Below are 11,790 nucleotides of genomic sequence, written 5' to 3' on the forward strand. Positions count from 1 at the left end.
AGATCAGATTAAACACAAGGTAACACATTAATAGAAGAGGAATATATGATCTTTTCTATTCGGTGACATTTATCCTGCAGCTTTAGTTACTTTTCAGATGAAGAAAAGTAGTAAACTTCCAGATAAATGTACCAGAGTACATCAAAATAAAATGCAGATGAAGAGATCGAACACATGAATCTAATAAAACAGAGTTAAAGTCCATTAAGATCTTTGTGTGTGAGGAGGACCTTGAATTCCCTCCTGAAATACAGAATCAGCTCTTCATGATGTTAATAGAAGAACTTTGTGGTCCAAATGTTCAACATCCATTTAAACTGTGGTTTCGGTAACAGCCGCCTACTTCCTCTAACTATTGCATCATCTTCCTCTTCCTCCTTTTTTCTTCTGCTCGTGTATTTGGAGTCACGATTTAATTAGTAGTAGTTTAGCGGTTAACCGTCTTCTAGTTTTTTGGTTATACAGATACACGGTGGAGGACTCATCCGGTCCTCGGTGTGATGAAGATGTCTCCTGTGATGAAGATGTCTCCTGTGATGAAGACGTCTCCTGTGATGAAGATGTCTCCTGTGATGAAGATGTCTCTGTGATGAAGATGTCTCTGTGATGAAGACGTCTCCTGTGATGAAGATGTCTCCTGCGGGTCTTCTTTCTCTGGTTCTCTGTCTGAATCTGTCTGCAGGAACATCTGGACACGGTAAGGAACTAATCCTCAGGAGGACACAGACGGCAGCTCGTTGGAGGACGGACATTAGAAAACTAGGATCGTTACAGTTTGATGTTATAATTTGGGAGCTGGATGTTTTCTCAGTTTTAGTTTCTCAGCACTGGTTTCATATAAAATGGAGAACAATATTTTATAATTCTGCTCCTAACCTATAAATCCCTAATATCCCTAATAATGTGGGAGCTGTCATACGATGTAGGATATCTTCATAGGATATGAACCAATGGATGAAATAAGAAGCTTTAGAAACATACAGCACGTTGTTAAATATGAAACCATTAGTTTCCTGTCTGTCCTCTGATGTCTCAAACTGAAGTGCTGCTTTATGAAGGTATTTCTGTGTTTTTATTATACAAGAAAAAGAAAACCTTTTAAAAGCAAATTTCTTGCACTACAATCAAAAATCAAGTTTGAAAGTAAAAATATATAAACTATGAATTATTAAATTTTATAAATTAAGAATCTCAACATAAATAAACAACTGCGTCAGTAAAAGTTAGTATAACTTAATCAGAGGCATCAGAAAATAATTCTTTAGAATAAAAGATGTATCTGTTGTTTTTTTAAATTGGTTCTGCAGAAGCCCAGAAGTGAATATTATGTCATTACTTATAGTTAAAGCAGAAGTTGTCAGAAAATTTAAGACAGAAGTTTCGTAGCCGCCGTTTCTTGCAGCGTGCTGACTTCCTGATGTTCAGAGCAGCAACTCTGCTGCCAATCAAAGTCTGGAGGAACCATTTTTCATACTTAGCAGAATCACATGTCATGTGTGAGTGACTGATGTTCCTCATGTGTTGTCTCCACCTGCTGGTGGTAAGAAGGTACTACACACCAGCACCACCAGGCAGCAAACATTCTGCAAACAGGTTATTTTAAACAGGTGCTGCACTCATGATAATATGCTTCATGTTTCAGGTCCAGATGTCCTCGTTGTTGTCCCAGAGGGGAGTGAAGCCATCTTACCCTGTTCTCCCACCAACAAGGAGAACATTGTACGAAAGCTCTTCATCTGGAATAAAGATGGTCAGAAGGAGGTTTTCTTCTACGATGCAGGAATCGACTCCACTAACGGACGTTCAGGTCAAGATGAGCAGTTCAGAGGACGAGTCTTTTATTTTCCAAACCAGCTGAAGAACAGCAACGCCTCCATCGTTATCCGACACACAACGACTGCAGACAGCGGAGACTACACCTGTTCTTTTCCACGTCTTCAGCCAGAAGGACAAATATTCACCGTGAAGCTCCTTGTTGGTGAGTACAATATCTTTGAAAGCATCTTAAAAAGTGGGAACAGCCGAGGTCAGATGAGGATGAACCGCTGCTGAACTCTGACTTTGATGCTCTGATCTCTACATCTGCAGTGTTGATCAGTCCTGACAACTTATTCCAGTGTTTCCAGACATACAGTGGTGTGAAAAAGTGTTTGACTCCTTCCTGATTTCTTATTTTTTTGCATATCTGTCACACTTAAATGTTTCAGATCATCAAACAAATTTAAATATTAGTCAAAGATAACAAGTAAACACAAAATGCAGTTTTTAAATGAAGGTTTTTATTATTAAGGGAGAAAAACAATCCAAACCCACATGGCCCTGTGTGAAAAAGTGTTTCCCCCTAAACCTAATAACTGGTTGGACCACCCTCAGCAGCAACAACTGTAATCAAGTGTTTGTGATAACTTCCAATGAGTCTTTTCCAGCTGTGGATGAATGTTGGCCGACTCATCTTTACAGAGTTGTTGTAATTCAGACACATTGGAGGGTTTTCCAGCACCAACCTCCTTTTTAAGGTCATGCCACAGCATCTCAACAGGATTCAGGTCAGGACTTTGACGAGGCCACTCCAAAGTCTTCATTTTGTTTTTCTTCATCCATTCAGAGGTGGACTTGCTGGTGTGTTTTGGATCATTGTTCTGCTGCAGAACCCAAGTTGGCTTCAGCTTGAGGTCACGAACAGACGGCCGGACGTTCTCCTCCAGGATGTTTTGGTAGACGGTAGAATTCATGGTTCCATTTATCACAGCAAGTCTTCCAGGTCCTGAAGCAGTAAAACAGCCCCAGACCATCACACTACCACCACCAGATTTTACTGTTGGTATGATGTTCTTCTTCTGAAATGTGGTGTTACTGTTACTCCAGATGTAACGGGACACACACCTTCCAAAAAGTTCAACTTTGGTCTCGTCAGTCCACAGAGTATTTTCCCAAAAGTCTCGGGGATCATCAAGATGTTTTCTGGTAAAAATGAGACGAGCCTTGATGTTCTTTTTGCTCAGCGATGGTTTTGGTCTTGGAACTCTGCCATGCAGCCATTTCTGCCGAGTCTCTTTCTTCTGGTGGAGTCATGAACACTGACCTGAACTGAGGCAAGTGAGGCCTGCAGTTCTTTGGATGTTGTTGTGGGTCTTTTGTGACCTCTCAGATGAGTCGTCGCTGCTCTCTCGGGGTAATTTTGGTCGGCCGGCCGCTCCTGGGAAGGTTCACCGCTGTTCCATGTTTTCTCCATTTGTGGATAATGGTTCTCACTGTGGTTCTCTGGAGTCCCAAAGCTTTAGAAATGGCTTTAGAACCTTTTCCAGACTGATAGATCTCAATTACTTTCTTTCTCATTTGTTCATGAATTTCTTTGGATCTCAGCATGATGTCTATCTTCTGAGGATCTTTTGGTCTACTTCACTTTGTCAGGCAGGTCCTATTGAAGTGATTTCTGGATTGAGAACAGGTGTGTCAGTAATCAGGCCTGGGTGTGGCTCGAGAAATTGAACTCAGGTGATAAACCACAGTTAAGTTATGTTTTAACAGGAGGGGAAACACTTTTTCACACAGGGCCATGTGGGTTTGGATTGTTTTTCTCCCTTAATAATAAAAACCTTCATTTAAAAACTGCATTTTGTGTTTACTTGTGTTATCTTTGACTAATATTTCAATTTGTTTGATGATCTGAAACATTTAAGTGTGACAGACATGCAAAAAAATTGGAAATCAGGAAAGGGGAAAAAACTTTTATTTATATATATATATATATATATATATATATATATATATATATATATATATATATATATATATATATATATATATATATACATATATATATATACATATATATATATATGTGTATATATACAACTTTTATTATTTATTAAATAAATAAATAATAAAAGTTGTATATATACACACATATATATATATATATATATGTATATATATAAGTGTATCCACTTCGAGAAGCAGCGACTCGATCAAAAACATCAGTGTTACATTTCTATTAGTGTATTTATCTCATCTACAATGTTGTTCTCAGGTGCAGCTCCAGAACCAACTGTCACAAACCTTAATGAAACTAAAGACTGGGCTCTGCTGCAGTGTGAAGTTCGAGGAGCTTTTCCAGAACCTAAAGTCCAGTGGAGGAACCGAGCTGGAAACATCCTCCATGCTGAAGAACCAAAGGTCACAGAAAGAGGAGGTCGTTTCTACGTCACCCTCCAAACTACTGTGAACAGGACCGACCACTATCAATGTGTAGCTACACAGGAGGAGATCAACCACCAGACTCACCGGGAGATCTTTGTTCATCTGAATGGTGAGTTTCCTTCTGGTCGTATTTGAAGTTTCATTTCCATCATTTCTGTGTAAAAGCAGATTGAACGTGTTCTCAGACTGAACATGAAGTCGGTGTGTTTCACTTCAACTCTGGTTTGTTCTGAGTCTCTGAGACTTCACGTCATTCATGTTTAGAGATGAGAGGAACAATGAATTCAGTTTGTGCTTCAGTTCTGATGTCAGTCTGATTTGATGTGTGCGCCACCTGCTGGTCACAGAGCTGCACTACAACAACACAAACACTGGAAACTGTTTAAAGAGCTCTCAAAGCACCAAACAAAACCTCCTACTACTGTTATAACATTATTAAAAAATACAACTTATTGTTTGTTAATGACCGATGTTTGTTTACTTCATCAGATACTGCAGGTTTAAGCTCCGCCTCCTCTTCAACTATTTATTCTAGCAGCTGAAACCAACAAACCAGATGATGAGTGAGGAGCGACTGCTGATTGAAACATGATTCATTATTATGTTATTAGATGTTAACGGTGCAGGTGTTCCTAATAAAGTGGCCGCTGAGTGTTTTGTCTCTGACAGAATTCAGCTTCACAACACAAGAGGAGCTCCGACTGTTAAAGAGCCACGTTTCATATTTTACAACCTGTTTTTATACGACTTCAGTGTTTCATAGAAAAATATTGTCGACGCAACAAATTTCACATCGTTTCATTTCAAGGAGTTTTATTTCTTGGTGATTTTTTTTAATTATTATTATTTTCTCTTTTATTCAGTATCAGAAGAAGTGGAGTTCAAACTGCTTTTTAAGTGAAGGTGTTTTCTGAATATGAACCAGTTGTAGCACACACAGTGCAGATGTAGAAATCAGTGCATTAACACATATCTGTAGTGGAAATCACTGCATGGGCTCAGGAACACGTCTGAAAACTACACTAGTATAACACAGTTCAAACCAGATATAAACACTGAAGCCTTCTCGGGACCTGAACCTATTTAAGATGGACATATTCATATTTAAAATGATGTTCAACAGAACATATAATATTTAAAGCTACAACAATTGTTCAGCTTAGTATTTCAGTTCTTTATATATTTTTCCTAAATAAAACTTAAAAATACTCAACAACACTTTGAATGTTCAATAATTCAAACATTTCTTGAATGAGGTCAAACTCTGAAATATCATGTCCTATTATAACAATCCTGAAAAATGTAGTAAAGTCGAGGAAGAGATTGACACATCAATATTACAACACTAGCTCAGTTCATGTAGTGTGTTGTACATTTATTATTATTACATAAACACACCTTCTCGTCACACTCGGTTTCTTTTTTTCAGACCAGCTGATTGAGTCATGCCTCGGAGTCGGTGCATCGATCGGTTTCTGGTTTTCTGGAGTTGTAAGTCTTGCTGCAGTTCAAGCTCTATGTTTTGCTGCAGCGTCCATCAGACGACGCATCAAGAAACGTAAGTTTAAAGGATGAATTGTATATTTATTAATTATTTATTACCTTGAACTTTCACCTTTGACCACCAAACTCTGAGGTTCAGTCATCTGTTTAACAGATTCATGAGGCTTCAGAGGTGACTGACGTTTAAAGGATGATGCAAAATAAAGATGTTTATGGGAGCGTAATAAATTATGTTTGAGGGGAATATTTATATAATTTAATCTTCTTCGCAGGTTCTCGTCGGCGTGAAAATAAAAACAATGAACCGGCCCTGCCACTCAAAGAACCGGGTACAGAGGATAGAAACAATATTGAAGCTGGAAGTAAGTGAACCAAAGATGTAAAATGAGGTCAAACTGCCAAATGTCCCGTCTCACGTCACCTCTTTCAGCAGCCAATCAGCTCGTAGAAAGATCTGTTACCAACGTGCCTTCAGAAAAACTAAAAGTTTAGAGGCAGCTTATGAAATGAGGTGCTGGTGTTTTTTTTAAAGTCATTTTTCTTTTTGGAGGTTTTATCATATTCAAAAACTAATGAAAGTGGATAAACATTTGTCTCCCGGTGAAAAATGTCGTATTCTAGTGGAGTCGCGAGGGGGCGGGGCCAAATGGCTCGAGAGCGCCCCCTAAAGAGATGCCCCGGCGGCCACATTTACCTAAATTCACCAAATCCGGTGGACACGTGTATCACACCCAGACGCACAAAAAAGTTACATTGCACCGTTACGTCACCTCGACAGGAAGTCCACCATTTTGAATTTTGTCGCCATTTTGGGCGATTCTGACACGTTGTACTTTGTTGAACTCCTCCGAGGGAGTTTGTCGGACCGTCTTGAATTTAGTTTCTATGGATAGAAAACATGTTTGGGATTAAAAGTGAACAAAATAATTCGTTTTCATCGATGTGTGTGCCCGTAGCGTGGCGGCCATTTTGAGCGTCTCGCCATGAAACTACGAGTTGCTTTAAATCTTATGTACATGGACCGACCTTCTCCAAACATCACAGGTATGATAACAGCCCCGCCCTGAAGACCCCTGTGGAGTAATATTCGCTCATAGTCATAGCGCCCCCTGTTGGCCAACTGGAAATGACACTTTTCATACTTTCACATTCTACGTCGAGCTGGTTGATCACATGAACGTAAAGTCGGGTCACAATAACCTAAACATGTAGCTGATGATATATTGAGACATTCGTTCGACTTTGTCGATGGGCGTCACCGTGACGATGCGGCAAAGTTTGATGTCTCGCCGTGACACAGGAAGTTGATGTTTAAGGACAAAGGATGCTTGAAACCTCACGAAACGTGTAGCATACATCCGACGTGGTGAGACGATACATCTGATGTGTTTTGCGAGTGGGCGTGGCCAAACGGCTCGCCAGCGTCCCCTGCTGGAGACAGGAAACGAGACAAAAATAGCAACTTTAAGCGGGGACACCAGTCCCTGGCGCGCTGCACCTCGTGGAGACGGTTTCGGGGAGGCGGTGCGCGGGAGTGCGAGGGCCCGTTATCACTGCTTGCAGTTTTAATATGTAATTATAATTGTGTTGGATTTCATTTGTTTTGAAAATGTTGTCTTTTATTTTTCATGTTGCTCTCTACATGTGATATTGTTAATGGCCGGTTCAGATGGTTGAGCAGGTTGCCAGCTCGGTCGTCATGTGTGTGAATGTGTGTGAGAACTGAAAGTGTACTGAAGATGTTCAGATGAAGCACCGCTGATCATTTCATGAAAAACTTCACATATGAAAGCTGACAGATATTTTTAAAGTAGCGTCTGCTATTTATGTTTCCTTGTAGCATCTTTTTGAATGTTTTTTGGGGATGTTATGACACTAATTACATTTCTTACATCATGTTTAGACAGTTGTTTTGGGAAGAAGGCCGCAGACTTAATATTTTGTGTTTTTTTTTTTTAATTTTTCACAGACATGGTCTTTTATAAACATTATGTTCAATGAAGTATTTAAAGATTGTCGTATGAAAAGCACTTTTCCGAGGATGTGCCTTCCCTTTTGAAAGATGACCATTTTTTAGGAAAACCCTGTTTTTGTAAGAATAAATAGTTATTTTTCAGATTGTATCTTTCAAACTGTAAAATCATGTTCAGACCAAAAGGAAAGTGAATTTTTTAGCTCGTGAGTTCAGCTGCTCGAGTTCAATTTTCACACTTGTGTGGACGCGACTTTACGTCCTTTTGAACCTTTTCATTTTCATTTATATGGAAGGACGTACATCAAATTATAGTGATTCCTACATCGCAGCAATAATTCACTTAGTGAACACACCTAAAGGGAACAAAGTAATTGATCTGCTGTTGTATAAAGAAACATCAAAACTATATTGCGTGAGATGTAAAAACATGCTGCATCTGAACTGTTGAATAAAAACTAAAAGCTCCTTTTATGTGACTTGTGGATGTTTGTCCAACAGAGACTAAACTGAACTGAAGTGAAGTTAACAGCATCCAAACTGCTTTTGGATGCTTGAAAAGTTTATTTCAAAACTCTCTGAAGATGCTCAGATAAACTAAATTTAGCATATTTTAGACACAAAGAATGTAATTTAAAAAGTAAATTAATATTAACGCGTAATTCAAAGTACTTTTAACGTTTAAATTTTGAGTGCAGTTTGACTTTTCAGGTCACACAATCTGTGTTGATGATTAAACATCAAAATACATTAACACAAGAACTTGAATGAAAAAAATAAATAATGTATAATTATATTAATGCGTAAATTAATAACATTTTATTCATGTATCTGGTGAAGAAGGAGCTTCTTTTACCCGACTTATATTTATTATATTTCCTCTAATCTCCAACAGTACCTCATATATTGATAGTTTATGAATCTCTGTGTTTGAGTCTGCAGTGTAATGTACCTTCAAACTGCTGAACTACCAAACATCCTTCCTCAAACTCCAGCATCACCTCCACCTTCAGCACTGTTTTCTTCTTGATGGAGGCGTAGAAGGAGGTGGAGACCCTCACAGACGCAGGAAGCTCGTCACTGACAAGAGCAGAGGTACCCAAATGCTTTCCTATGAAGGGCCAAACGAATCTGGATGGAGGGCTTCAGGTCAAAAATACATGTTGACGTTATGTGGAATTACAATCAAATATCAGAATAATTAGAATCAAACGAATTCATCTGGTTCCTCGTTATTTTATTGTTCAGCAGAAATGGTCAAAAACCTAAAGAATACATGTGCTTCAGTTTGGGAGAATAAGGGCGAGGTTATTAAATGTGGTGGAGGGCCAAAACAAAGACAGGGTGGGCCAAAGCGGGCCCGCGGGCCCCACGTTGGGCAGCTCGTCACCGGCAGAGGGCAGCAGTGCACCAAACCGTGTTGAAGTTTACACGTGAATGCAGCAGAGGACTCGGAGAGAAAGAGGTTTGAATTGATTTAGCAGAACGGATAACCGACGTTCAGAGGAAAGCTGCGGCTCGTCGCTGCTTCGTGCTATAAAAGGATCACCTGAAGGGAGACTCACCTGGATGAGAGCAAGGACGAGCACGGAGGGGAGTTCAGGAACCCGGATGGAAAGAGGAGGCAGGAAAAGGACTGCTTCATGTCCGACAGCTCTGAGTGTTGCCGTTACACCGCACGGCGTCATTTGAAAAACCAACAGACGGAACAAATCTACAGACTTGACGACAATAGAGACGATGTGATGGAGACATGTTTGGACGGCGATGCGTTCGCGGACTGTTGGACTGTAGGACGGAGTGCGACTGTATAGGTTGCCGTGGTAACGACGTAGGCGTCGAACACGTGCGACAGCTTCCGGAAGTGGACGCACAAACCCAGAGAACATGTTGTTGATCGTTTCACTTCATTCAATCTCATTCAATCAAGCGGTTTCAACCAGTCGCTGAGAATCTGCGGAGCTTCGACTGATAACAGTGAGTCTTTGATTCAGGAGGAATTAGTTGTCTGTTTAGTTTCTTCTATTGGTCCTTATTGATCAACTCTGGTCAACAACAACGTCATCATGTTTCGGAGGGTAATTCTCCTGTTGGTCTTCATCCGGCTGCTCGCTGTGACGGAATAAACGCTGGATATGAACACGGTAAGAACATTAATTAGATGTTCTCTAAAGAACAAGTTCTACAGGAAGTACATGGAAGGCCTGTTGGAGCTGCTAGCCGATTAGCATCGTTGGAGCTAATCAGCATTCAGCTGACGCTTTTATCAAGAAGTGCATTTCAACCATGAGGGTACAAACCCGGAACAACAACAATCAAGAAAGGACAAATGTCTCCAAGAAAGACAAACTTCCCAGTGCTATAAGTAAGGCCCATTTGAAGGTCCTAAAGTGATGCTTGTTTCTCCTGTTCAAGGTTAAAGTGTGAAGAGGTGTGTTTTTAGTTTCCGGTGGAAGATGTTCAGACTTCCTGCTGTCCTGATGTCATTGGGGAGCTCATTCCTCCATCACAACAAGCCGGTTGTCTTGGTTTGAAATGTCTTTGACTTGTTTAGAATATATGTCCATGTTTGAATCCTAGTTTTGCTAAAGGGTTCAATGTCTTCAAGCCTTTGGGGCTGTCTCTCAGACAGTTTCATATCACTGGGAGCAGGGGCGGATCATTCATGATGAGGGAGTCGCAGCCAAACTGCTGCACAGTCAAAACACTGGCAAAGAAAATGTCCTGTTTGAAATCAGACTGCTGCAGTTTGCTGCTGAAGAATGTTCATTTCTAGAAAGTACATGTTGAGCTGTTTTTGGGTCTTAAAAACCCCCAAAGATCCAACTGGATCGTCATTGACGTGAAGTATTGAATCAGTGGGCAGAATGGAGAAAAGATTGATCATCAAATAGTTGAATCTGGTCACATCTGAATGTTGTAGAGATATCGAGCAGGTTGGCAGCTCTGTGAATGTGTGAGAACTTAAAGTGAACTGAGGATGTTCAGGTTCATGAAAAACTATTCACATGTAAAAGTGAAAAACATGGTGTTCTTTAATAAACATGATGTTCAATGAAGTATTTCAAGATTGTCGTATGAAAAGCACTTTTCCCAAGAATGTGTCTTCCCTTTTGAAAGATGACCACTTTTTAGGAAAACCCTGTTTTTGTCCAAAAGATGAACAGTAATGATGAAAATCATGGTAAATAGATTTAAAATGACACCGTGAATGTTACAGTAGATATGGTCCTCCGTTCTTCAGGTCATCTGCAGAGTGTTCAAAGTGGAACTCTGTTATTCATTAAAAACTCTGATGAAAGAAGACATTTAATCTGGTAAGCTTTTTAAAACCTTCTATCAACCATTCATGAACCACTTGATGTTTTATGATGATGATGAGGAACGTTGCTCCTCTAATATCAGAAACTGAAGAGAAACAATCAGGAATTTACTCTTTCAAAATGTCTATTTATATTCAAATGTCTTTTCTTTCTTTCTCCAACTGTACATCAGTTTTGTTGTTGTAAATCATTGATCAATAAATCAGGTGTCCAACCAGAATTAGCAGCTCTCCCTTGTCTGCTTCCTCCAACCACTCATGTTGTCCTTAACATGTATATCTGTCCAAACTCAGAGACGTTGCTGCCAACAAGCCGTCAGTTGTAAAACATGGACGTCACAGAAGATCTTCACAATCACCACCATTTGTAGAAGGAGACCCAGGAGGAGTGTCACTGACTACGTTTCTGTCATGAATGTAAAATATGCTCATAATCTCCCTTCTGCTCCTCAGTTATGATGAATAGTGGACAGAAAATCATTTGGAGAACATGATGATGTTACAGTCAAGTTGTTTTCAATATAAAATGTCTTCATTTTGTCCTGTTGGATATTTGGTGGGAAATGTCGTCATAGTTACCATAAAATACCAAGTGTCGTGGCCACTGATGTGTTTTGTGAGGTCACGGCGACCTTTGACCTCCAAATCCCGATCAGGTCGTCCTTCGCTCCAAATGAACGTTTGAGGCAGATTTTGGTGAATTTCCTCGGCGTTCCTGAGATCCCGTTCACAAGCAGGTCACTGGGAGGTGACAGGGACCTTGACCTTTAACCTCAATGTTTTTGAAAAGTTA

The 11,790-nt window shown here is 39.9% G+C and overlaps 1 protein-coding gene across 2 annotated transcripts; it reads left to right on the plus strand.

The window, feature by feature from the left end:
• The first annotated feature begins 590 nt into the window (after window positions 1-590).
• Window positions 591-8,144, plus strand: LOC138210446 (CD276 antigen homolog). 2 transcript variants are annotated; one of them, XM_069169610.1, is made up of 5 exons: window positions 591-697; window positions 1,643-1,978; window positions 4,031-4,309; window positions 5,630-5,758; window positions 5,976-8,144. In XM_069169610.1, exons 1-5 carry the CDS (start codon window positions 607-609, stop codon window positions 6,071-6,073), a joined length of 933 nt encoding a protein of 310 aa, XP_069025711.1. In that variant the 5' UTR covers window positions 591-606; the 3' UTR covers window positions 6,074-8,144. The 2 variants fall into 2 exon arrangements, with proteins under 2 accessions (XP_069025711.1, XP_069025713.1); XM_069169612.1 differs by having other exon boundaries at window positions 1,649-1,978.
• The last annotated feature ends 3,646 nt before the right edge of the window (window positions 8,145-11,790 follow it).

Source organism: Embiotoca jacksoni, unplaced genomic scaffold (assembly GCF_022577435.1).
Source record: "Embiotoca jacksoni isolate LCO1_2020_lvr unplaced genomic scaffold, fEmbJac1.0.p SCAF_46, whole genome shotgun sequence".
NCBI classification, from domain to species: domain Eukaryota; kingdom Metazoa; phylum Chordata; class Actinopteri; family Embiotocidae; genus Embiotoca; species Embiotoca jacksoni.

Coding starts and splice junctions, on each gene's coding strand:
- LOC138210446 (XM_069169610.1), top strand. CDS start 607: ATGAAGACGTCTCCTGTGATGAAGATGTCTCCTGCGGGTCTTCTTTCT. Junction 698..1,642: donor TGCAGGAACATCTGGACACG/GTAAGGAACTAA, acceptor TTCATGTTTCAG/GTCCAGATGTCCTCGTTGTT. Junction 5,759..5,975: donor CAGACGACGCATCAAGAAAC/GTAAGTTTAAAG, acceptor TCTTCTTCGCAG/GTTCTCGTCGGCGTGAAAAT.